Raw genomic sequence first — 27,158 nt, 5'->3', positions numbered from 1 at the left:
TATATTTTCTTTATAAATATAATATGCAAAAGGCAGTATGCAAGGGAGACCTATTTGTAAAACAAAATGGAAGAAACAAAGAGAAATAAATCCTGTCTGTTCTCGTTATTCACAGCTTTTCCCACAACAGCCTGGGTGTAGAGGGAGCCGAGTTCCTCTGTTCTGTCCTGCCCTCGCTGCCAAATCTCACTTGTCTCAGGTGAGAGCTTTTTTTCTTCACATTTGACTCTTTTACTAATGCCTGTTTTAAGGTTATAGCATGACAAGCTGCTACTTTTGTTTTCTACAGTATTGGTTCCAAAGAGGCTTGTGTGACGGTGGTTGAGAAGCTCTCAGAGGCCTTGCTGCAGGCTGCAGGCATTCAGTGCTTAAAGTGAGCAACACATACACAAACACATTTTGTTACTTGTCTGGAGCTCTGGCACTGCATAGTCAAAATCCAAGACGTTTCATTTACGGGATTGTTCCGGTTCCTCCGGAGGTTCCGCCTGATGTCCCTTATTTTTCGGCCGGATGTCCCTCACCTTCTGCCTTTCTTTGTGTTGACATTCTAAACTCCGGTCGATTCGGAAAACATCCTCCAAGCTAGAACCAACAAATATATATATATATATACAGTACAGGCCAAAAGTTTGGACACACCTTCTCATTCAATGCGTTTCCTTTTTATTTTCATGACTATTTACATTGTAGATTCTCACTGAAGGCATCAAAACTATGAATGAACACATATGGAATTATGTACTTAACAAAAAAGTGTGAAATAACTGAAAACATGTCTTATATTTTAGATTCTTCAAAGTAGCCACCCTTTGCTTTTTTATTAAAAGGGAAAGAATTCCACTAATTAACCCTGACAAGGCACACCTGTGAAGTGAAAACCATTTCAGGTGACTACCTCATGAAGCTCATTGAGAACACCAAGGGTTTGCAGAGTTATCAAATAAGCAAATGGTGGCTACTTTGAAGAATCTAAAATATAAGACATGTTTTCAGTTATTTCACACTTTTTTGTTAAGTACATAATTCCATAGAGAAACACATTGAATGAGAAGGTGTGTCCAAACTTTTGGCCTGTACTGTATATATATATATATATATATATATATATATATATATATGCTGTGACATGGAGATGTAAGCAAAATGCTCATGCAGGAGGTTTTTTGCTTGTGTGACAGCTGCAGGTACATTCCTAGCTATAGGCTTGAGACTATTTCTGAAGATCTGTATGGCACACCTGCGTCCGGTGCTTAGCGCCGGTCAAGACGATTGTGATTGGTTTAAAGAAATGCCAATTAACCAGAACACGTTTTTCTCCCATCTAGTAATGTTGTGTGGACCAGCCAGACCCTCCTTTGCAGCTGGCAATGCGAGACTAAGCACTGCATGACATGGCTTGGATTTAAGCAGACGATTATGATTATAATTTGAAATGAATTCTCTATTTTTTCCTCTCCCAGTCTATCGGGTCATGTGATTAGTGACACAGCAGCCCAGATTATGACCCAAATATGGCCCCAACTAAAATCACTCAAGTAAGCATTTAACTTAATAATAATATTTCTGTGGAAGTATACATTATTTTCACAGACCAATCACCAACATGTAAGAGAAATAAAAAAGTGCCTATGATGTGGAAGTTGTGTACAATTTGCCTTTTCTTCTCTACTGTAGTCTGTCTCATTGTGAGTGGTCAGCTGCTGCAGGGATGCAGCTCGTCACAGCACTGCAAGGGTGTGTCAGTCTGGAAGGCCTTTGGTAAGACACATGCACACACACATGCATATCAATGATCATGTGTGCAAATAAAGTGGCTCCTATAATGTGTGTGTGTGTGTGTGTTTTGTGTTTCTGTGTGCACCCCAAGTCTGGACTCCCTACAGCTGAACGCAGAGAGCAGTGTGTGCCTGGGACAATCACTAAGGAATATCAACTCTTTACGCAGTCTCAAGTAAGAAACACAATCTGGTCTACTATAGCAGTCTCATTATTGAATCTGAAGGCTTACTTAGTATTATATGTTTATAGCTGCCCATTATGTAGTTGTAAGTATGTATTTCACATATGAAGCTAAGCCTGCCAAGTTATTTTGGGCAGGAGTCTTCACAGTACATCTACATTACTGCTACAGTCACACTGATGCACAACTCACACATATCCAGTTCCACTCTAATAATCTGCTCTATTTATGAGTTGCAGTCACAGGAACTGCCAAAGCTGCTGCTCACTTTCACTGCTCAAATTGCAGCCACTGCTGCTGCAGCTCATCATACCAGCCTGTCATCGGCTCCACGTGAACCTTACATAGATTAGGGGGGAGGTCAGATCCCACGATTCCATTCCCCCCCCGGAATTTACCATTCCCTCTCTCATAGTGCTAGGTTGTAAAGTGTTGCTCACTGATGAGCTTCGAGGGCAGAACTTCAATGGCAGATGTTAATAATGTTTACATAGCATATGAATAGATATCATACTTACATGGAAATAAATCCTCCTCACATGAGAGATATCCACCCCTAGGTTGGGACCAATATAAGAATTTCACAGAGGATTTGATGCCTGGTTGAACAGTGAATTTGACCCTTTGTTTTTGCATTGTGTGTGTGCCAGGCTAAATAAGATTTTTACAGCGATGGGCCCGTCAGAAGCAAACAGTGTGCTAGATCTCCTAGCTGCTATGGAGGGACTCACACGAATGGAGGAGATCGAGTAAGCATGCTACACATAAACAAATGTGGTTGACCTCATTTTAGTCTGCGATGAAAAAAATGTGGCCATCAGTGATCTTGGATGGGTTCTTTCTCTTGTCGTGTCAGGCTGGAGAGCTGGAGGATGGGTGATAGTGGAATAGAGCAGCTGACCAGACTCCTTCCTATGTGGACGGAACTCAGGAAGATCAGGTAGGCAGGAAGTTCCTATTGGTAAAAAAAGAAAAAGAAAAAGAAAGGGTAGATAAACACTATTAGGCACTTACAGTACTGTCTGGTCTTTGATAACAGATTATTTTCAATGTGTCACGTTTCAAAAACGTTTGGATACTCTTCTTGTCTGTCTCGTATGTCGTTGTGTATGTTCTGATTTTATTTATTCAAATTATATATATATATATATATATATATTGTGTTTTGTTTTATTAATTATCTTTTGATGTGAGATCTGTAGTCAGTTAACTCCCCTAAAACCCCCACATTGTCAAGGTGTTATCACCAGGTTGTGGGCGCTCTTTACTTTATATTTTATACATATTCATCATTCATGTTCATTATAATCCTGCAGGTAATTATTGTATGGTTCTTGATGACCGCAGAGCCTTTGTGTGTTGTAGAAAGTTTCTTGGGTCGCGTGAGCAATCTTTCTTACACTTAGCTTTGTGTTTGGTGTGAAATGTTCAAGCAGCCAGTATACTAGAGACAAGACGTGATTAAAAAAAAGAGAGATCTGAAATTCCCTCTGTAAAAACCTTTGAATCTACATGTCAACAAAATGGAACAAGATTTCTTAACCTGGCTGTTATCCAATGTTCTGTTCTGAAAATGTATGCAAACGAGCGCATAGTTGATAAGATAATGCATCATTTGCATATTTTAAAAATAAAATGTAAGAAAACCTGTAACACAAAAAATGATTAGACTAAGGGAAGTTTCATGGTGATTTATGTTAATTAAAATGTTTACCCTATTCACCTGTAGTGAATTAAGTCTATATATATATATATATATATATATATATATCTTCTATGTTTTTAGGAGTAAAATATTTTACAAATCAGGATATGAATGATGCATGAAGAAAGCCCTCTTTAAAAACCTTCAGAATATTGATGAATTCATCTGGAAAGTTTGGTGTATTTAAGTGCTGCTGAAGTGGAGATTTTTGCCCCTTATTTTAAGAAAACAGACTCTTTTTTTTTTTTTTTTTTTTTTTTAAACATATCTTTATTAAATTTCAGAAAACAGACTCTTAATTTGTATTACATGTTTTCAGAAATGTTATGTTTAAATATGCAAATTAGGCATTATGTAATACTAACTGTTGGTGAATTTAGGAGAAATCTACAGGTGAAAATAGACAGAGTGTACTGGAGTAGATTAAACACCTAAATGTGTATTTCAGTTGTTTTCTTTTGACTAGTCTAAAAGTTATATTAACTTATTAAATAAATCAAAATTGACCCTTGAATGAAAAAAAAACATTGTTTTGCCTGTATTTTCAATATAAATCAATCCTGCTGCTTTGCTATTTTTGGTTTTACTCAGGAATACAGTTAAGCTGGATGTTACGATCATAGGCTTCACTAAATGGTGACGCCTGTGTAAAAAGATCACTCAATAAATACTGGCCATTTTATTAACTGTCACCACCTTCTTAATGGGGACCAGCTGCTTACATTGGCAGTAGGTTCTTCCTTTTCATGTGTGGGACTGACAGCAGCAGTGTGGCCTTCATTAAGTGTTGCTTTTTTTATTTATTCATCGCACGTGGTATTGTTGTTGTTGTACGTGTAATAAGTATATAGCTCATTTTGCCCTTCAGCCCCTTTCTTCACAGAGAAAAAAATAAATAAAAAACAAATAAAATACATTAAAAAGCATATTGAGGTTATGCATGGACCGCTTACCGGTTTCAAGGTATACCACGGTTTGAAAAAGTCACGGTTTCAAAACCACTAAAATGTTCCTGCGCTATGAGCTGTTTTATGAGTCGTCAAGGAAAGAAAGTGCAGTTTAGAAATCCTTCTCCCTGCCAGTGTGCAGTGTGTTTAAAAATAAAATATATTGTGTTCAATGGAGAGAGACATTTCTTTTTATTTTAACCCAGGCATTTCAAAATAATACATTTTAAAGTTGTAATTGCAATACCGCAATACCGTGAAACCGTGATATTTTTCGCTGAAGGTTATCATACCGTCAGAATCTCATACCGAGCAATGCCTAATTGAGGTACACAAAGCAATAAAATGTGCAAAGTTATTACGATAGTGGAAAAGTGAGCCATGCCAATGAATCAAATCAGACTCAAATTGTGTGTATCTTTTATAGTGTGTTATGGCTGCTTCATTGCTTCTGATTTTAGCGCCACAAAACGGTAGTATAAAAAAAACACTGTGGCATTCTGCCTCTTACCTATTTATTGAAAACATATTTTATTTTTTTACATTTTATGTTATGTGGGTGTGTGTCTGCCTGTCCAGTCTATCAAAGAACCTTATCAGTGACCAATCAGGAGACAAGCTACTTGAGGCTTTGAAGAGCTGTAGTCACCTGGAAGAGCTCCGGTAAGAATCATTTAGAATCATTCCTGTGAAAGCTGTTTTGGAAAACCCAATTAAATACTCTGTAAGAGGTGAAATATTTTAATTTTACATTTGCACTGCTTGCTCGCATGGCTAAAGACACTATATAACATTCAAAAGAAACAAATGGGACTGTGATAAAGACACAGTAGTGTTGAAACGTTTGTCTATTTCAGCTGAGCCCTGTTTTAAGCTATATAACATTTTGGTTCAACTAACACTTTTAATGTAATAATTTCTAGTCTTCAATTTCAATTGTGTTCTTTGCTGAACTTTTCAGCTGTATTATTGTAGGGGTGGGAATCACCAGAGGCCTCACGATACCATATCATCACCATACTTATCTCACGACACGATATTATTGCGATTTTTAAACATTGCAATATTCTGCGATACATTGCAATTTATTACCCTTTTTTCCAACTTTAAACTTTTCCCAATTTCAAATGATGTCCCCACAAGGAAACTTTTTCAACATCTGCTTTATCTAAAAAGATAAATTTCTCTGTTTCACTTTGATTTTATTGCTGCAAAATGGGATTGTCAAGCAGACAAACTGACCAACACATGCATAGTAATAGTACACAGTAGCAACCGTATTGCCACGGAAAATATCGCAATACTATGCTGTATCGTTTTTTTCCCCCACCCCCTATAATATTGTATCATTTTTAGGGCTGTCCTCGACTAAAGAAATTCTTAGTCGACTAACACTTATAGGATTTTGTCGACTAATCGATTAGTTGATTTAATTGACAGAGCTGTGCGCTTGGAGAGGTGGTTAAGAATAGAAAAGCATAATATAAATGTAGTTAATTAACCATCTGTAAAACTGAGTTTCTCCACAATTAATCCTGCAAAAGCACCACTTTAAATCTTGTGTTTACCATAAATGTGCCTAAGCCCTAAGCATTTCATTATCATATTGTGTGTATTTTGGTTGAAGAGAAGAATATAAATAAAATATATTTGCGTTTGCATATTTATATCAGCACAGAAATAAAACATCAACCTAATGCTTTCTCCCAGTCTGTCCAGTAACGTTCTCGGGGATCTCACTGCTGCCAGGATGGCCCTGGTTCTACCATCACTGACGCACATCGCTGTGTTGGAGTAAGTCACACACACATTCATACTTCTTATTGACATTTATCACACTTGTCTGGCTTGTCCTGAGGTTTGTGTTCTTTATGCACATGTGCATCTTTTCCAGTATTTCAGTGAACAGGATTGGATATGAAGGGTCCGTGAGTCTGTCCAAAGCAATAACTTGCATGAAGAACCTCACCAAGATTCAGTAAGACTCTTAAGCTTCTGATTTTTTTAGATTAACAGTCCTGATTGATGACTAGCTTTCCATTAAATTATATGTTTCTTTTTCTTGTACGGTCTGGCAGTCTGACCTCTATTGGGACTTCAGAGCTGTGTGCTGTAGCTGCCAGTCTGGCCCACTGTCCCCTCATACAGGATGTGGGGTAAGATTCAATTCAATGTAGTGTCAAATCATAACAGACATGATCTCAGGACCCTATACCGTCAGAGTAGGTCCAGACTAGAGATGGACCAATACCATATTTTGCTTCCCGATACCGATTCCGATACCAGAACTTGCGTATTTTATTATGTTTTAACAGCTGTATACTACTATCCCTGTATGGATGTGATATGATTTCTGTTTTTGTTGTTCGGCCTGGGGCTGAGGTTAAACATGAACAAAATCAAACAATGAACGCCATAGAACTTTTACTATCCAGTTTGACAGCGAATCATAACGGAAAAAGAAGATATCTGATCGGTGCATAAACTCCAGTACTTTCCGATACCGATACCAGTATTTTAGGCAGTATCGGAGGCTTTTCCGATACTGGTATCGGTATCGGAACATCTCTAGTCTAGACGACACTGTAATTTACAGAGACCCAACAATCCTCACAAGAGCATACTCAGGGTTCAAGTCCGACCTGCAGCCATTTGCTTCATGTCTCCCCCCTCTCCCACCCCCTTTCCTGTCTACAGCTGTCCTGTCTATTAAAGGCTAAAATGGCCAAAAAATTTAAATAAATAAAAGAAACCTCGGACAGAATCTAGATTATAAATGATCATAATATAATACATTGGCAGCAAATAATGATGACGACATATATTACAGGCACCACTTAAGTATTCTTTATATGTTTACAAAACAACATAAAGGTGATTTGTGCGGTCTACTAGAGTAATGACATGAGATCCTGTGTGTTGAAGTTATGGTGCCTTCCATTTGTACTCAGAAGTCGGATTTTCCAAAGTCAAAAGCTGTGTTCGAAACCATTCCCCATTACGGAAATAGTGCACTATATAGTGTGTTCACCATTTTGTAGTGGTGTTGGAATTCTCTGCGGTTAATTTAATTCACTATATAGTCTGCTAATAGATACCCAAAACGCACTGCTTATTTGAGCGTACATACGATGTACCCTACATTTTACTCCCGTATACCACAATGCAACGCAGGCTTGTTTTCCCGGAGGAGAAGAAGAAGCAGATGTCTAAACAGTGGAAATGTAACATGCAACAAATATACAACATTTTACTATCCTCCTGTTTCAGGGACATATTAGAAGTTTAGAAGTTTGTTAACATGATGGCGCGCCCGCCTCCGTCACACAAACAACGTGCACATCTCCTGACGTAAGTCCCACAACGATGTGTTTTCAGTGTACGAAATCTCATCTGGACGTTCCCTATATAGTTCACTATGTAATAAACACTATATAGGGAATAGTGAGTGAGTGAGTGAGTGAATGAGTGAAAGGGTTCGAAACACAGCCAAAGTCAGAAGCTCTCCCCCTCACCTCGGTTTTCCGAGCTCGGAACTCGGACAACCACAGAGTACCCCGAGCTAATAATCCAACATGGCTGCTCCGTGCATCAACAGTCGTGAAAGCTGTTGTAACACACAGTTATTAGCACTCCTGTTTTATTTGTGTCTCTCTAAATCAGTTGTTCACATATTCCTGTCCATCTGTGGACATGTTACGCTGTTTGTATGCACAAAAAAACAGCGTAATGCGTTGTTTTCAACTGGCATTGCTAACAATGGCTAACCTGTCTAGAGCTAATTAAATTAAAACAATGAAAATCCAACTAGTAAATGGAACGCATTCAACTTGGGTGTGACGTCATTCCCAGCTTCGGCTTTCAAGTTACGAGGTAAATGGAACGCACTATTAATCTGTATCTTTTCATCTGTTAGGGGTTGGAATCACCAGAGCTCCCCCACCCCCACCCCCCCGTACGATATAATCACAATACTTTTGTCACGATAGGATAATATTGCGATTTTCATCATATTGCGATGTTCTGCGATATAATGCAGTTTATTACCTTTTTTACACCTTCAAATTAACAAATCAACGGGGAAACAAAACGCCACACGCAGGACGCGATCCCCAGCCTCTGGGGTGAAAGTGAAAGGTGAAATTGTTTGACCCATCCACCACCCCAACCAACCTCCTTACGCAGATTTTCGGAATTTCATATTACTCGCTACCGTAGTCGTGCTGTGACCACGACATATGCTTCCCATTTAAATACATTAGTTTACATTTTCATGCTGGCCACCACGAAATAAACGACAAAAACATCCCTGTGAACACGAATCAATGGATTAAATAACGTGACCATTTCACAAACTGCCGTGAGACTGGGTTGTGATACAGTATTGCCACGGAAAATATCGGGATAGTATGCTGTATCTATTCCCCCCCCTAGTATCTGGGCAAAGTTTGTCACTTGAGAGGTGTTTTCACATTCCTCTCCTGAAGGTTGAGATATTTGTGCACTTCCTTGAAATTTGAAATTCAATGAGGGAGAGAGAGTAGATGTGCTTTAAGCCACTTTTTACAGTTATGTTCTATGTTTTATGAGGGATATTAAAGTATTAACAGATTTTTGTAATTCATACGTTTAAACGTGTCTGGAGTAGGACTTTAAGATCAGGTAGATGATCTGTGTGCTCTGTTGCATAAATTATGCATACATTTTGCATAAATGTTGGAAATTCCAAAGGGTTCATTTTCTTTTGCTTGGCACTGTATATGGGACACAAACATGATCGATTCTGCTTTCAAATGACTGATTGTGACAAATGAGGATTGATTGTTTTTCCAAATTCCAAACAGTTGCATTTTTCTCTGTTTCTAGTCTGGGATGGAATAATTGTGGTGATAACGTGGCAGCAGAGCTAGCCAGAGTTATGCCTCTCTGTCAGAAGCTGAACAGAATAGAGTGAGTTTGTGAAAATGCACACACACAAACACACACACACACACACACACACAGTGTAAGTTTTCTATTTTTTATTCTTTTTTAATTCTTTTTTATTTTAGGTGTTTTCAAGATTTAGTTTTCCTATAACTTTACCATCTTTATTAATTTATTTATTAGTTTAGTTTTTTGTTGTCTTTGCTGAAATCAATAAAATGTGCTCCTGTGGGTTTGGATTTATAGCTGGACCCTATTTTCCTTTGTTTTTGTGTCTAAGTGACTGATGGTATCTTTCTTCTTTGACATTGCTCCAGTATTACTGTAAGCAAGATCGCTGCAGTCAGCAGCGGCAACACAAGCTATCTTCACAAAAGTGCTTGTTTTGCCACTGACAGGCTCAGATTAATATTCTAAGTGTCTGACAACATTATAGAAAGGATTTCTAAGGAGGTCCACCTTTCTGTTAAAGGGTAAGATCCTTTTTTTAAACTTAAAAATATCTGCAGAATTGCGTTTGCTAGAGCCACCAGACTCCATGTAATGTCATTTTAGCATCGTGAAATACACTTCATTCAAGGTCGACAGAAACAAAATAAAACTATGAAAAGCCGTTTTGGGTCGTCTTTCCACTTTTCCAACCATCACAACTCTAATTTTGGTTGAAATAAAGACATAGTTACAGCCGGTTCACACTTAATACTGGACCAGTTTCAAAGATTGTTATTCCCATCAGTCACTTACACACAAAAACATAGGAAACTAGGGTCCAGGTTGAAAAGAAACAGTAGTTACGCTTTAATTCCTCCATTAGTTGACTTACTTGTCCACCACAAACTCACACTTGGAGGGTATAAAACGGTGTGTATATATCTGTTTATTTCTCCCAGTCTGGAGTCAAACACTGTGAGTGTTTTTGGAGCGGAGGCCCTGGTTAGAGCCTTACAGTTGTGTCCTGCTCTGCAGCTCATCAGGTAAACTTGCTCCCATGGTGTCTCTCAGGCAAGGTTTGGCTTATTTATCACCTTCGCTATCTGCTGACAGCACATTGAATACTCACACTGTGTGACTTTTGATATTTTTTTCCCACTACAATTTATAATGACTTGATTCTGCCTGCTATACTGTATATTTCAAATCAGCAGTATTTGTTGCTGCTTTTTTTAATATATTAAAACATAAAAAAATGGAAAATGTTCCACCACTGTGCTTTTCAGGCTGTGGAGGAACAAAGTCTCCAACAGTGAGGCCCAGAGGCTCAGTCTGAGGGACAGGAGGCTGAATTTCTCATCCATCTAAATCCATCATTCCAGTTCATCAGAATCTGCTACAGCTCTACAGAGATCAACCACTGCTTCAGCCAGTGTTGGAAATTAAGGGGAGCAAAGGGCAAAAATGTCCCAAGAAATCTTAGAATACCTCAGAAGAATTACTGTTTTTTTTCAAACTCTCCCCAAATTGTTTAGAGAGGCAAAAGTTGCTCCAGTAGGATCTCCATGTAACAACAAGAGCCTCTCTAGGGAACAATGTGATTAAGTACAGCTGTACTGTTGAATGTCTTTAAAGTGGCTATATGTAACTTTCAGTTTGTGTTGATTCTAGTCTATATATATATATAGTCACTTTAAGGTATTATTTTTTTTTAAAGAAATGTATGACTATGCACTTATTGGCCTCTAGTTTCACAATGGTAAACTGGCATAAACAGCTGACAGTGGGGCGGTGACACAAAATGTCATAAACTCACTGAGGATGACTCAAAAGATGAAGTGGGATAAGCACAAGATGTAGAGTATAAATACGATACGCACAACAGAGAAACACAGAAATTTACATTGGGAATATTAAAAAATGAATGAAATAAGCATAAAAAATGATCTTACAGCAAATAATTTAATCAATAAAGTAAAATTGTGAGTCAGTAAACCTAAAGGTCCCAATAGGTATATTATAAGAATGTTATACAGGCCTTACATTGATAGAAATAAGTGAACTAGTGCTCCAGAAAATTTACTTTTTCGTTTGTTTAATTGATATAGCACTTGTTAATAGTGTTTCCCAGCAGCGCATTGCTTTGCTTCTACACAAAAAATGGCTTCAAGTTTATTTGTATGCAGTGTTTCCTTTAGGATTTTTTTAGCAGTGGGGGCAGGTCTGTCCAAACAACATTTTTTTGGATCAGCTCCAACTTTTTCGGTCTCGTTACTACCGGCTCTGCACATACAGTACTGTCACTGCTCGCTCTGCTATCCCACACCGCCGTGAACCTAGAGGCCAAGAGGTAAAACATTCTTTGGTTTCCAGTAAGTTTCATGTGAGAAAATACTTACTATATTTAGAGTCACTTTGCACTGTAATGTGTTTACAATAATTAGAGACCACATTAGTGAAAACACAATAAATCATAATCTGACAGTAAAGGAAGAGTTGAAAATGAGGGACCCCCCCTCTCTGTTATCTGCTCTTATGGTCATTATAGGTTGTGGTCTCTATCCAATTTGCATATTGATTTCTGCTGTATTCATGGAAAGCTATTTAGTGTGAATTATACTATTTATATTGAACAAGAAGTGTGAAGCACCTTACAATTTGAGAATAACTGATTCTAGTCTCTTTGTGTGCTGATAATGCTACAATGATGCTCTCATTGTGAGACAAAATCACCATATTTCCTCTCCCATTACTTTACGTGTTGTTATCTAGTTTTATCTTTTTATTCAGTTTCATTATGATTTTTTAAAAATTTTTATTTAAACTTTATTTAAAGGTTGTCTACAAAGACACTGGGTTTTAATGAGCACACACAGGGATGCCATGTGGTACTGTAGCTCATCTGTTAGAAGGGTTTTTTTCCTTCTAAAGGTTTGACTCCTTTTATTCTTGCACTGACTTGCTCTAAGATGTCACTTGAGATTAAAAAAGAAAAAAGCCTTGAGTTTTGTCCTTTATTTACACTTTACACAATTACTTTCTCTAATTTCTTTATTTCTTTCTTTCAACAACTTGCCACTAAACCTTTTAAACTTTAACTTAATAAACAAAGACATTTCTATAACATGGAACTTTATTTCTGTTAAATCTCAGAGACAATATGTAATACAAAACTATTTCCACATACACACATCATCATGTTTACATTATAAAGAGTTGATTATTAATAGTTGCATATTGTAATGTTTGTATTTTTTAGTTAAGATGATGTGTCAAGATAATCTAGTTTCTAGAGTACATAAGTCAATTTTTTTCCACACAGCTTGCACAAAGCTCTTATTTCATTCGGACTAATGCCAACAAGAGCAGCAGCTGCGCCTGTCATTGATGAATTTTGGCCATACACTCACAGGACTCCCATTCCTTCATGATGATCTGGCACTCTCTTGTGGTTAATCCTGGAGTTGCACATGTGGTGCAGTTTGTGATCCCCTCCTCATTCACAGATGCACACAGACAAGACATGACACACTACCCACAGTTATACTGATGTTTCATGACTGAATCTAGGCTCTATTAATACTGTTCTGTTCTGTCCTTATCACTGTCTTTTGACAATTGTTACATTAAATTACACACGTTCTCCTTATGTCCATTTGAATAATCAGTGTTTGTTGTGGGTAACATACAGTAGAATTAAGTCATCTACTCAAGTAGGCCTACTGTACAATTTTGAGGTAGGCTACTTGTAGGATACTCCACTACATTTCTGAAGGAAATGTACTTTTTCAATCCATTACATTTATGTGACAGCTATAGTTACTAATAACTTATAGTTCATATTTTTACGGTACATAAAATATATGTGATCAGTTTATAATCTTTTGTTATGGATGAAACAACCCAGCACTAGGCTATATTGATTAGCTTTGATCAGCTCCACTAACATCAAACATAAACAGTTATCAGTAATCATAATCAAAAAATATAACACTAAGAGTGGCCATTCTGCTGCATAATGGGTAGGCCTGTTTTTGCATTTGCTTGTGTACATTTATAATGCAACTGCAATGTGTTGAAGTTATGAACAAACTTGGGTCGTAATACATGTATTAACCACAAGAGGGTACCAGTGGAACAATATGCTTTCCATACTAGATTTTACAATACTATGTATTACAGAAACAACAGCCTGCTGTAATTTAGAGTATTATTCTGGTCATTAAATAATACCATAATGTACGACAATCGCACAAAGCATGCCTATGTGAGTGTCAAGTCTACCTGTGATACTAAAATATATGATAGTAGGCTACTTAAAAAACACACACACACACACACATATACACACACACACACACACACACATATACACATATACACACACACACACACACACACACACACACACACACACACACACACACACACACACTTAAGACGGAAGCGCTTTGCATCCGTTTGACAGCGACGCTTTTATTTTGTAAGGGGAACTCGTAGCACTTCCGGTCGTAAGGTAGTCCAGTTAGCTTGATGCAGCTCGGTCCATCAGTACCAGAGAGAAGAGAACAGAGTCCAGGTAGCTACGAGGATGATTTATGTTCACACACTGTTGCGTCTTCCAGGATACTCGGCATAAAAATGGCAACAGCAACTTCAATGTTCAGTCTTTGGTAGAAAAAAAAAAGCTTTGGGGGATTTCATTTCTCCTCACTGAGCGCGGTAATTAAAAAAAAAAAATTCTAAACTGAAAAGCGGCAAAGAAGTTGGACGTAATTTACTGAGGTGAGCGTGACATCAGTTTTCATAATTGTTCCTCTTTGATATTCATTTGTAGAGATTTAACAGTTAGGTGGTGTGTGGTGTTTGCTGTTAGAAGCTCGAGGGGCGCTCAGTTTTCAAAAAATGACTCCGCAACCGAAATGTACTACAGTCCGTTTGCTGGTTAGAAGGGTTAAGATGTTGGAAGGATGTGACATTTTACTGCACACCTTTCATGCTGGGTGAATATCAAAGGTAACAGACAGAAGTGCGCGCGCGTGTCTTGAGTAGGCCATGAACGAGAGAGTTGCTGCTTTAGTGTTTTTTTTTTATTTTTTATTTGATGTTCAATTTAAATTGACAAATCTCTGCGTGATTACTGTTTACAGTCTGAACTTCATTTCTATTGGCCACTTTGGCACGAATATGGCAGCCAGGACGTGTAATTAGACATTCAGTTACACTTAGCCTCCTCTCTCTCTCTCTCTCTCTCTCTCTCTCTCTCTCTCTCTCTCTCTCTCTCTCTCTCTCTCTAAATGCTCTGTCCTGCAAAGAGGGGACTCAGGTGTGGATGTGAAGTGTGATTGGCTGTGAACGTCTTCAGCAGGGTTAGTTGGGTACGTTGGTTGTAGCCCTACTATAGTAGGCCTACAACCAAACACCTTAACAAGACTACCAGGCCTCTGGCTGCCTGTAGTGTGGCTGGTTTGTGTATCATCCTGCTACCCATGTACCTGTAATGCACTCATACACATAGTGCTGCTCCACTCTCCTACACACAAAGTGCAAATGGTCTTTGTATAATGGCACACTAAAGAGACATAATATGGCCTTAATAGCAGGTCCAGGTTGTTTGCAGCTGCAGTAAATCCTTCCAAGCGGAGTTGGTTCAGAAGGTTATGGCGTCAGCAGCTTTAGTATTACCATTGGAAGACAGGAAAATTATGAATAAAATGAAGTTGCATATTAAAATGGGCCTACAATAATGTGTAGGGTGGCCTAAATCCTTTCTACATACCTTTTTAGTGCATAGAATACTAAGCTATTAAAATAAGTGTTGGCATGATTTTATAAATCATGTTTTGATGTTAAACGTGCATGTGGCACAATGAATCCTTAGAATTAACTGTATCTGTGGATGGCTACCTTAGTGACTACCTTATCTATAGGCCAGTAAGCCTATAATCAATGTTTGTTTTTTTCACAAATAGGCTGATTTATATTTGCTAATATTATGTTGGATTCATGTTAAGACATCTTATTTTTTGAAAAAAAAACAACATTCAAAACATTAGTCTCGCTTTGCCAGACCTTCCTTCACAGAAGCGCTGCAGGGGTCTCTGGCGAGTCCAAACAGCATTCCGGGATGGGAGAAAAACGTGCTCTGGTTCATTGGCATTTCTTCAAAACCAATCGCAATCGTCATGGGCGAGGCTAAGCGCCGTACGGAGCAATGGCAGCTCTGCGTGTACGTTCAAAAGTTGTTTTAGTGGTGCAACAGGAAACTCAGATTGGCCAGACAGTATAGATAGCTGTCTGCCCCGCAGAGAGACAAAGTTAACCCTAGTCCTCATAAATCGGCCGCAGTTTAAAATGCCAACACAAAGGAAGCCCAAGGCAACCGATATCCGGCCTAAATGAGTGAAATCTGGCGGAATTTCCGTCGGCAACGGAGCAATCCTGGAAGTGGAACGTCAAAACATTAACAATAATTTGCCGGCCCCCCCTGCACTAACTCTGAGGACCCCCCAGGAGTCCCGGACTCCCTGTTGAAGATCTCTGATTTTAACAGTAGACATTCTTTTTCTCCCGTGAAGCTCTGAAAATCATTCTTGACAATTAGAGGCAGGATATCCTGCTGTAACACCTGCCCTAATGCATTGCAGCATCATGTATGAATTGGGTGGTGGCCGGGTTAGCTCAGTTGGTAGAGCAGGTGCCCGTTTATAGAGGTTTACTCGTTGACGCAGCAGCCACGGGTTTGACTCCGACCTACGGCCCTTTGCTGCATGTCATTCCCCTTCTCCTTCTCTCTCTCCTTTCACGTCTTCATCTTTCCTGTCGAATTAAAGGCCTGAAATGCCCTAAAAAATACTCTTTAAAAAAAAAAGAAATGCATGAATGCTGTGGTGTCTCTGAATGGGTGCTAACAGACACTTTGTGTCTTTGAATATTCATGAGCTTGGAAAAAGGAAGTGCAGTCTTTAATTATTTCATCCATTCATCATCCATGAACAATGAAAAAATAAGTATCCAGTCAAAACAACCTTTCACCACCTATGAATGACTGAGTAAATGAATGAACATGTTACACTGGTATTTTCGGGACATCACCACTACCAGTATGACATCACAGTAGCAGACCGGGGAGGAGCACGCTGCTTATGACACATTAGTATCTTAGCAACTGACAGCATCCTTTTAGCTTGCCGCTCTGAGAACAAAACCACCTTTATGGACACAAGGTGGTGTGTTGTTTATCTCTCCTTAAAGCCTCTAGGAAATTATTTCAGATATGACACAAGTTATTACTGAGAACAACATGACGTAGTTCTTATTGCACTCAAAAAGTGTTTCTCTTCATGCCTTTCTCCTTGCCTGAGACTTCTCCATTTTGGAGGTTCGGTGATGGCTTTGATCTGTGTTTCTCTGTGTGTGTGTGTGTGTGTGTGTGTGTGTGTGTGTGTGTGTGTGTGTCTTTGTAATATGTTTACATAATACTGGATATTGTTGGGGTTTCCTGAAGGCAGCCATGACCTACACCAGAGTCAACCTTAATGGCCGAGGCCTAACATTCTGCTTGTGTTTGATTCTTCCTCAGTGGGTATTTCTAGCCTAACAGTATCAGTGTCATTAGTCTAATTAAACTGAAGTATTTAGGCTGTAAAACCCCAGGAGAAATATTGTAATTGTGATGTAACCGATTTTTTTTTACCCAGTACCTGTGTACTTTTTCCCCTTCTTTCTTTGTTTACATAATAATATACTCATAATAGAAATAAACATTGAAATGTTACCTAAATTCAACACATTTCAAACACTTTCTCTAAACCACTGATTCCGGAAGTGAAATGCCTGGCAACAGATTTGGATTTGTATGTTGCTAGCATCTAATTTTTTCTCTGCAGTGGTGTTTCTAGTCATTTATGATTTTGTCAACTGTCAGTGTAAGACACACATAATACACTTGCCTCCTGTGAAGGGTTACACAAGACCCCCAAAGAGTAACTACAGTTTGTACATGTTATCCTGGAGGGCAGCCATCACCGTGTATTTTCCAGAGATTGTGGTAAATTATGTCATAGAAATGTCTTTGTTTATTCATTGTTCAGCACAACAAGGATACAGTTAATCCCTCTCTGACCACAGGTTACCAAAGTTTTTATTTATTTTTTAATGTATTTTTGTGCAGTTTTATCACGGCAAGTTTGTCTTTTATGAGTTTAAATATCAACAGAGAAAGTATCTATACAAACACATTGGTACTTTTTTTAGCATATTCAAGCCTTAATTATAGACAGTACAGAGATAACAGGAAATGAGCGAGAGAGAGAGAGAGAGAGGGCATGTTCAGCCCCTACAAACTGTAGCAAAACATTTATTTAAAGAGGACATATTATGCTTTTCCATATTTTCTGTCATATTTTTACTGTTATAATGTCAAATTTTCTTGTTTAACGTGGCCAAATATACCAAAAATACCTTCAAATAATGAGGTAAACGCTACGGTTTCAACAATATTTTCTACTCTTGTTTAAGTTTTACTTAACTCCAAGCCAGCCTTCTATGATTGGTCATCTGCTCCAGGTAGGCAGGAGTTGAGTGTTTGTTTTTTTAAGCTACTGCGGTGTTAACATTGTCACATGTAGCTACATGCTAACGGCAGTAAAAGATGTAATCTTGGCTGCCAATGTTGTTAAATTCTCCCCAATTCTGGGTCACATTACTCCTGACACACTTCCGGTTATGTAGTATTTGGTTAAAAGCCTTTATCTGCGTTTTTTTACTGTAGAAAATGCTGCTATTCTATTAGTGTCCACTGCTAACTATAGTAGCTACATGCTAACGGCAGTAAAAGATGTCATCTTGGCTGCTAATTTGTTAAATTCTCCCCATTTTTTGGTTGCATTACTGCTGAAACATGTCAGATTGGGTAGTGTTTGGTATAGAAGACTATATCTGCGATTTTTGACTGTAGAAAGTGCTGCTTCTTTCCATTACAATCTAACGTTAGCCTAGTGCTAAATATTAGGTAGCTGCATGCTAACACAAGATAGCTGTAATCTTGGTGGCCAATGCTGGTAATTTCTCCTCTTCGGGTCACTTTACTGCTGGGACATGTCCGGTTGTGTACATTTGTTTTAGAAGCCTTTATTAGTGGTTTTTCACGGTAAAAAAGTGCTGTTATATACTCCGTTGCTGTAACTCCAGCTTCAACCAGTGAAACAACAGCAGAGGCTGATTGGCCATCTGGGGTCCGTTCCAGGAAGGAGGTTTAACAAACTCTGAGTCTAACCCCTGATCTCTGAGTTGATTTACCCTGAGATGGGAAACTCAGAGTTTTCGGTTCCAGAACAGCTGATATGAGTTGGTTCAATCAACTCAGAGTATGTTCACGCGCGTGCAGCACCACATTAAAAAGGCAGCATGAATGGAGCCTTGATACTACGATTCACCATGGTAACACCCACAACAAACGGGTCAGCAGAAATACTCATGCGCACAAACAGCGAGTTTGAACATGCATTTCGTTAAAAAAGCAAGACAGTGGCTGCTGCTGCAAAAGAGAGAATTGGTGTGGGAGAAAATTGCTGCTTGAGTCAATGTGTAAGCATTAACAGTGTATTCATTTCATATTTAATCACAGTTAACTTATAATATTACTGGTGAAAACTGGAATTGTATTAAACCTATAATTTCATTTGGGTGCAATCCTGCGGGCGAAAAAGTAAGCTATAGCCTACTAATCCCATTCTGAGGCTCTGAGCACCATGATCATTAACAGAACTATAATTTATAATCATTTATTTCTTTTTAATGGCTCTCACTGGTTTGTGTCCAGGGAACACTACAAAAAACGTTTAAAAAACGTTTCAGAGCGAGTCACACTTCTGACGGCTCTGCATACAGTGGCTTTACTATTACAGTATGATCCGTATACACACCAATAAAGAAAACTGCCGTTTTCAAAAAACATAATGCGACACAAAGAATCTGTTTGGATGTTAAAGCATGTCCACGATGGTGGCTGTTAGTGATATGAGGACGGATAAGGTATCTACATATCTGATGGACTGTGAAAAAATGTGGAAATGAAAATACATTTAGTCGGGACTCAATATCATATCCCTACGTAAATTCTCTGTGAAGTTATACAGCTTGTTAAACAACGGGATTGTCGACAAAAGGACATGACATGAAAAAAACGTTTTATAATCTACCTAACAATACGTTTTTTTATTCATGCAGATAACACACTGCATTAAAATGCACCTGATACAGACTGAATTAATGAGGAAATGAGAGAGAAAAAGTTTCTTGAAGAAAACCTGCGCCTGACCAGGTTAGGTTCCCAGACTCAGTTACCATAGTAACTGACTCCGAGGTTAAGTTACCTCTCTTTCTGAAACAGAAAACCCAGAGTTTCCCTCACCTCTAACCTGCTTTCTGGACCCCTGCTCTGGACCCCTGCTCCAGGTAGGCAGGAGTGGAGTGTTTGTTTTTTTAAGCTAATGCGGTGTTAACATTGTCACATGTAGCTACATGCTAACGGCAGTAAAAGATGTCATCTTGGCTGCCAATCTTGTTAAATTCTCCCCAATTTCGGGTTGCCTTACTGCTGAAACATGTCAGATTGGGTAGTGTTTGGTATAGAAGTCTTTATCTGCTAACTTTAGCCTAGGGATAAATATTAAGTAGCTGCATGCTAACGTGAGATAGCTGTAATCTTGGTGGCCAGTGCTGGTAATTTCTCCCCAATTTCGGGTCAGTTTACTGCTGCGACATGTCAGAATCAGAATCAGAAAGGGTTCTATTGCCAAGTACGTTTTTTAACACATTCAAGGAATTTGTTTTGGTGTTGTTGGTGCACATCACACGTTCTCTAAATGGAATATTAAACAATATAAGTATAGGTATAAACAATATAAGTATATGTATACAGTATGTATTAAATTAAAAATAAAGATAGAAATAAAAAAAAAAATAAAGAGCAAAGAGCATTACAGCAGAGAGAGAACAGTGGCATGAAGAGCCAGGTGGAGAGTCAGGGTGGTTTCCGTGCCTTGTTAATAAGGCTAGTGGCGGAGGGGAAAAAGCTGTTCATGTGATGTGACGTTTTGGTCCTGATGGACCTCAGCCTCCTGCCAGAGGGGAGTGGCTCAAAGAGTTTGTGTCCGGGGTGGGAGGGGTCAGCCACAATCTTTCCTGCACGCTTCAGAGTCCCGGTGGTGTATAGGTCCTGGAGCGGCGGCAGATTGCAGCCAATCACCTTCTCTGCAGACCGAAAGACGTGTACCAGATGGTGATGGAGGATATGAGGATGGACTCAATGATGGCTGTGTAGAAGTGCACCATCATTGTCTTTGGCAGGTTGAATTTCTTCAGCTGCCGCAGGAAGTAGGCTACATCCTCTGTTTTGCTTTCTTGACGAGGGAGCTGATGTTCAGCTCCCACTTGAGGTCTTGGGAGATGGTAGTTCCCAGGAAGCGGAAAGACTCCACAGTGTCAATTGTGGAGCCACAGAGGGTGATGGGGGCAGGTGGGGCTGGGTTCTTCTTGAAGTCCACAACCATCTCCACTGTCTTTAGAGCGTTGAGATCTAGATTGTTTTGGTTGCACCACTTCACCAGGTGGTCAGCCTCCGACCTCCGTCTGGTTGTGTAGCGTTTGTTTTAGAAGCCTTTATTGGTGGTTTTTCACGGTATAAAGTGCTGTTATACTCCGTTGCAGTAGCTCCAGCTTCAACCAGTGAAACAACAGCAGAGGCTGCGACAAAGTATTATCCAGAAAATGCTATATATTAGTTGCCTTTTAAACTGAAACGGGGGTGCACACTCTGCTTTGTGCTCTGCCTTTTAATTACCTCAATTTTACATACACGTTGCTGCTGATTTGGTAACATATCTGACACACCCACCAAACAAGAGAATTGGAGGATTGCACACCGTTTCACCCTGTTCCGAGGAAACATGTCGTTCAACACGGAAACCGTAGCAAAACGGTGCACACCATTTTGAGATTGAACGTGTCCCTGGTTATCAGCTATCATGTTACTTGAACTAGCGCCATCATCAGGTCAAATATATCATATGTCCAATATAGAGCTTTAACGATTAGTCGATTAACTGATTAGTTGATCAAAAGAAAATGAATTGCCAAGTATTTTGATAGTCAATTAATCATTTTTCAAGCAACAATGCCAAATCTGATGGTTCCAGGTTCATAAATGTCAGAATGTGCAGCTTTTTATTCCTAACATAATAGTAAAGTCAATATGTTTGTGTTTGGGGCTTTTGGTCACACAAAACAAGGCATTATATTACATCATCTTCTGCTCTAGGACATTGTGATGCGCATTTTCCATTTTTAACTGTGATGTTTTATAGACAAAACTTTCAACAATGAAAATAATCGTTGCAGCTAATCCAATATTTTGGTTTATGAGCACATACCTGCAAAACTTCCACAAGCCTCTGCTGTACTTTGTGCTTAGTGCTAATAATTAGCAAATATTAGTTTGCTAACACTCTAAACTGGTGAACATAATGAACATTGTACCTGTTAAACATGAGAATGTTCACATTGTGCTCGTAGCACCAATAAGTACCAAGAAACAGCCAGTGTGTGGGCATGTATGAAACTGAAGTTTATTCTACTTATTTCTCTGTTTTCTTTCCTCCAGGGTAATTCATTGTGACCTCAGACCATGGCATACACTTTAGGCTCGACCGCTGAGGACCAGACACGCAGTGTCGCACCTCAACACTGCATCACTCGGGTGGAGCTGTCCGTCACTGCAACCAGCCTGCTGGACCGAGATGTAGCCTCCAAGTCGGACCCCTTCTGTGTTCTCTTCCATGAGGTGGATGGGAACTGGGTGGAGGTAAGGATGGAGGGATGATGGGATAGGAGAAAAACTGACAGATGGAGAGAGAAGTGGAGGAAGAGATGTACTAGAGCAGGGATGGGCAACATTGATTATAAAGGGCCACAAAATGTTCATCCTCATTACCTGAGGGCCAGATTAGGGCTGGGCGATATGGTTGAAAACTGTATCACGATATAAGTTTTTCATATCGGTTGATATCGATAATTATTGATATTTTTTATGACCTATTTAAAATAAGGACCAGGAGAAAAATATATTAAATTTAAACATTTCTATTTAAAACTTAACCCTGCTCTGATTATAATCCCCTCAATTATAAAAGCAGAAATGTCAACACAACCATGGAAAACATAATTAAAATGTAAACAGGTCTAAAATCACAATGAACACTTAACAATTATCTCTTAACATTAAGGTGCAAAATTAACGAATAAGTAAGAAATGCTTAATAAAGTGTCATAAAATAGTGCAAAGTGTTAGCTAAATATAAGAAACCTGAGAAGGAACTATTTTCTGCAGGTTTAGTGCTAGGTTGGTAACCTGGCTTCTGGACAGTGCTCAGCATGTCTGCCTTCGCTATTTCTTTGTAGTGTTTAGTAAGGTGCTGATGCAGAGTATCTCTCCATGGTGGTCTGCTGCTTGTGCCGTGTTGCAGCTGCAGATGTTGTTGGACGTTGATGGCGAATACGGCTGTGCTCGAAAGTGTGAGCGCGGCTAAAGTGGTAAAACAAGTTTATGGTATTACCAGTGTTGGTGGGGACGACGGTCTCGATTTACATTGGTCTGACTACGGTCAGACTTATAAAATCCCCAAAACTGCCATACTGACTTTTCCTGTTTTATCAACAATTTCCTCGCTCGCTCCGGCACTCACTTTCCACTCCACGCCGGTTCTGTTATTGAAGAACACGAGACAGCGATGTGGCGCAACCAAACTTGATACTGTTACATGATTGGCTGTTAGAGTGTCACTCCCCACGTTGCTAGGTTGCCAGAGAGTGAGGGCCTTTGTTCATGCAACCAAACTTGATTCACAACCTCTGGTTTCTTCTGATGAAGAAAAACAAGTTATCGAACGTTTTATCGACCGCATTTTCTATTGATATTGATTATGTGTCTATCGCGATACATATCGTTATCGTTTTATCGCCCAGCCCTAGGCCAGATTGGGACTGTTCACCACCAGTAGGATACTGTAACCCTTATCATTACACACATACTTAATGAGTGAAAACATCAAAATATATACCGGTAATCAAAGTTTATTTATCCAGCATCTCTATTTTTCATATTCAAATGCATTTAGTAGTGCTTCTATTCATTTAATGAAACATTGAAGACCACTGCTCTAGCTGTATCCAAAAATTGTAATAATTGCAAAAATCATAATTCAGTGTTTTGCTAAACACTTATGCTATTGAATTATTGCACATATAACTTTTGCACATATAGATTTTTCCTTTGCCTTTTTCTATTCCTGTATTCCAGTTTACTACCTACTATGTTACGAGTAAATTGCATTTAACACAGAAACAAAACATCCACATTCCTTAGTGATATACAATTATTTCAGTGCAATGACAATAAAATAATTATTTTTTGATTTTGTTTCCAGGCACACTAAGCACATTGGTTTGCTTTTAAAGATAATCTGTTTCCCATCTTGCCTAGAAGACACGATTCTCTTGAGTTTTCTTTTTTGACCGCTTATGTCTCTTTTCGCGCAATGTGTCGTTGCCGGTCAAAATCTGACGAGGCCGCAGTTGCTTGGCAACAAACCCCTTGCCTTTCAAGGGAGCGCCCTCTAACGGTGGACAGTATATAATTACAATTGGAATTTAATGGGCCGCTTGCTCCCAACACCTGTGAAACCAACAGTTTGTTATTTGGAAATTGATTTGCGGGCCGCCCTGAATGAGGACGAAGGCCGCATGCAGCCCAGGGGCCGCCAGTTGCCCATCCCTCTACTAGAGAAAGGGACAGGAGTAAAGGAGAGGCATTTGTTTAGGAAACAGGAGAGAAATCAGCAGGGTATGAAAATGGCAGGTTGCGGAGAAAAGGCTGAACAGAGAGATAATACATTAGCGTTTGGATCATGAGGAGTCAAACCCATTTCTGGTGCTTCTCTATGCTGTTTATTTCAACTCTATAGAGGTGGAGAGAAGAGGATAAAAGGGAGGCAGAAATAAATAGAAGACTGAAGGGAGGATGGAACATTTTAAAAGTGTTAGAAGTGCTTTCAAGGCCACGTCCACATGCTGGCTCTTCTAGCAAAGAACGAACAGAGGATTTTCTTTGTTGTCTATGTTGCTTTGCAGACAGTATATATTGTGAGCCAGAGCCAAACTCATGATGTCTTGACCATCTGGCATGAGCTCTGGCGTGCTGAGCCCAGTAGGATGTGGCAGCATTTGTGAGCGTTCTTTTAAACGTTGTTCTGGCACTGCATAGTCTTGGTTAAAGGCTCTACTATGAATGCCAAGTTAATGATATAAGGTTCCACAAGTAGGATCCATCATGGGTTGATATTAGCTTATTGCATATATATTTGTGTTAATGTATATGTCGGGCAACAAGTAATAAGACATTTGACAATTTAAAATGATACAGTCTATGGTTTGTACCAATCGGTTTGTACCAATCGGAAGTCATCGGCTATCGGTCTGATTATGATTTAGCCTCTGGGGGCTAACGGACAATATTTCTGGGGTTCCGCTGTAGCCAGCAGATATCCAGATTATGGATAACAGATTTTTGAGGCCAAGACTACTCTTTTGTGCGCCAGGTCCAATTACCAACTTGAGATGCGAGAATGGAGCTGGAGTTGAGGGATGATGTCTCTATAATTATCTGCATATGAATGCCGATTTAAAAAAAAATAAAAAGCTAATAAAAAGCTCAGTGGTCGTCAGACGATGACTGATGGATTCTGAGATTGCATTTTGGCCAATGCATTCCACCTCTTTTGCTCTCCACACGGACTGTTTACCTGCATGCAACCAAAGCCCGCTCAAATGTGATTGGTCAATACCCCTCAAACTACAAACAGAGACCAGATCGCTTCCGATACCATAATCTTTTCCTGTTGCCTACAGATTCTGCATTCAAATGCAGATATGTTAATATAGACTGGGTTTGTAAAAAAATTGCACAAAATTTGTCTTTAGGTTTCACAGTCAAACATTGTTATTTTGTTAATTATGTATTTGAATACCACACAGAGTGCTTGAATATTTTCAGCTCCAGCTTACTATCTGAATTTATGTATTACATGAATTGTGATTACTCATAACATAGTAGGTAGTAAACTGGAATATAGGACTAGAAAAAGGCAAAGGAAAAATCTATATGTGCAAAAGTTATATGTGCAATAATTCAATAGCATAAGTGTTGGCAAAACACTGAATTAGGATTTTTGCAATCATTACAATTTTTGGATACAGCTAGAGCAGTGGTCTTCAATGTTTTTTAGGCCTGGGACCCCTTAGCTGAAAAAGAGACCAAGTCGGGACCTCCTACTTGTATACAATTGAGTTGCATATTAAACTTGGCCCAATGGATGAAAATAAATGTATATTATTTATTAAATGCATTTCCATTGCCAAAATGTTTTCAACATAATGTCCTTGTTCCTTTATGATCTTGTTCACATGACACAGATGGATGATTCCTATGTTTACGACTACTGAATGTTTACTTCAGCACAAAACTCAATACAGTTGTTTGATTGCAGAGTTGGTCATGTGAGGTTTAAAGACACCAACAGCACTGACAGACTGGGATATTAAATTCCCAAATAAGGTTTCTCTCTGTCACGTTTAAATTCTTTGCCTGAAGTTTTGAGGAATGCCTCTACACCTTGTCGGTCAGGACCTGTAGCTCGCGCTCTAAACTTTTCCTTGTTTCTTTTTCGCTTTGCCATTGTTCTGCCTCCTGTGTTCTTGGCACAGGCAGCATTTATACTTTGCCACGTGGATAATTGCAATCAGACGCCGAAAAGGGCAAATTGCACTGAGCTGCAAAACTATATGGGCGTGTTTGCCCTGTAATATCATTAGCGCAATACCTTTTTTGAGAAAGCGCAATTCATGGTGCTATCAGCCGCCGCAATCCATTCTTTGTGAATTCGCCCCTGACAGTATAGCTCTATCAAAGAATTATGGGTTTAAGAACCTTTGATGACGGACTTTGGCAGACATAAGGAGCTACTGTGGCTTTATGGTGCGTCAGAGTTTCCCTGTCGTAACTGGGATGTTGACATGAATGAAAACTGCCCACCCATGGTAAATCCACACAGGTGATTTTATTTATTGTATCTGATTAGACCTCCTCTCAGGACTGTGTGGGTGTTGGTACACGATCCGTGCTGCCTGCACGATCTGTTCTGCGTATGCGCAAGATGTTCGCGCATGCGCAGATGATAATCCTGTTTTACCGAGGATACGACCTAGCCTCCACCGGGAAGCTAACGTTAGTTTAGCTAACAGCTAATTCGGCTAACCGCTAGCTGACAGCTAGATTCAGTCTAAAATATTGTTAAGTCAAACTTAACAAACGTAACGTAACAGCTGTTATATATTATTACATACTGTCTCAGCTAGCGGTTAGCCGAATTAACTGTTAGCTAAACTAACGTTAGCTTGCCCGTGGAGGCTGTCGACCGGAAGCGTGGAACAGATCGTGCAGTGTCGTGAATCCTCGTATAACAGCGCATGCGTGAACATCTTGCGCATGCGCAGAACGGATCTTGCAGGCAGCACGGATCGTGTACCGACAGTGGGCATTAACAGTCTGTGCTTGATTGGCATGTCCCAG

At 39.2% G+C, this 27,158-nt stretch overlaps 2 protein-coding genes across 5 annotated transcripts in view; both read left to right on the top strand.

Annotated features, from left to right (window-relative positions):
• The window catches only part of nlrc5 (NLR family, CARD domain containing 5), a 57,852-nt gene extending 45,376 nt beyond the window's left edge, over positions 1 to 12,476 (top strand). Inside the window, exons 37-50 of the mRNA XM_028585883.1 lie at positions 116 to 199; positions 290 to 373; positions 1,464 to 1,538; positions 1,678 to 1,761; positions 1,871 to 1,954; positions 2,614 to 2,712; positions 2,820 to 2,903; positions 5,195 to 5,278; positions 6,326 to 6,409; positions 6,510 to 6,593; positions 6,694 to 6,771; positions 9,482 to 9,565; positions 10,432 to 10,515; positions 10,759 to 12,476. Coding sequence (XP_028441684.1) covers positions 116 to 199; positions 290 to 373; positions 1,464 to 1,538; positions 1,678 to 1,761; positions 1,871 to 1,954; positions 2,614 to 2,712; positions 2,820 to 2,903; positions 5,195 to 5,278; positions 6,326 to 6,409; positions 6,510 to 6,593; positions 6,694 to 6,771; positions 9,482 to 9,565; positions 10,432 to 10,515; positions 10,759 to 10,840 — 1,174 coding nt within the window. The 3' untranslated portion in view covers positions 10,841 to 12,476. The remainder of the gene's footprint in view (positions 1 to 115; positions 200 to 289; positions 374 to 1,463; positions 1,539 to 1,677; positions 1,762 to 1,870; positions 1,955 to 2,613; positions 2,713 to 2,819; positions 2,904 to 5,194; positions 5,279 to 6,325; positions 6,410 to 6,509; positions 6,594 to 6,693; positions 6,772 to 9,481; positions 9,566 to 10,431; positions 10,516 to 10,758) is intronic.
• A 1,495-nt stretch (positions 12,477 to 13,971) lies between these two features.
• The window catches only part of cpne2 (copine II), a 61,705-nt gene continuing 48,518 nt past the window's right edge, over positions 13,972 to 27,158 (top strand). For 2 of the 4 annotated variants that reach the window (XM_028584613.1, XM_028584616.1), the window contains exons 1-2: positions 13,998 to 14,257; positions 22,137 to 22,337. In XM_028584613.1, coding sequence (XP_028440414.1) covers positions 22,161 to 22,337 — 177 coding nt within the window. In that variant the 5' untranslated portion in view covers positions 13,998 to 14,257; positions 22,137 to 22,160. Of the gene's footprint in view, positions 14,258 to 19,863; positions 19,931 to 22,136; positions 22,338 to 27,158 lie in introns of those variants that run through there. The other 2 variants (XM_028584614.1, XM_028584615.1) reach the window with 2 other exon arrangements.

The sequence above is a fragment of the Perca flavescens genome, chromosome 8, assembly GCF_004354835.1.
Source record: "Perca flavescens isolate YP-PL-M2 chromosome 8, PFLA_1.0, whole genome shotgun sequence".
NCBI lineage: Eukaryota > Metazoa > Chordata > Actinopteri > Perciformes > Percidae > Perca > Perca flavescens.
This window is presented reverse-complemented; position numbering and strand designations above follow the sequence as displayed.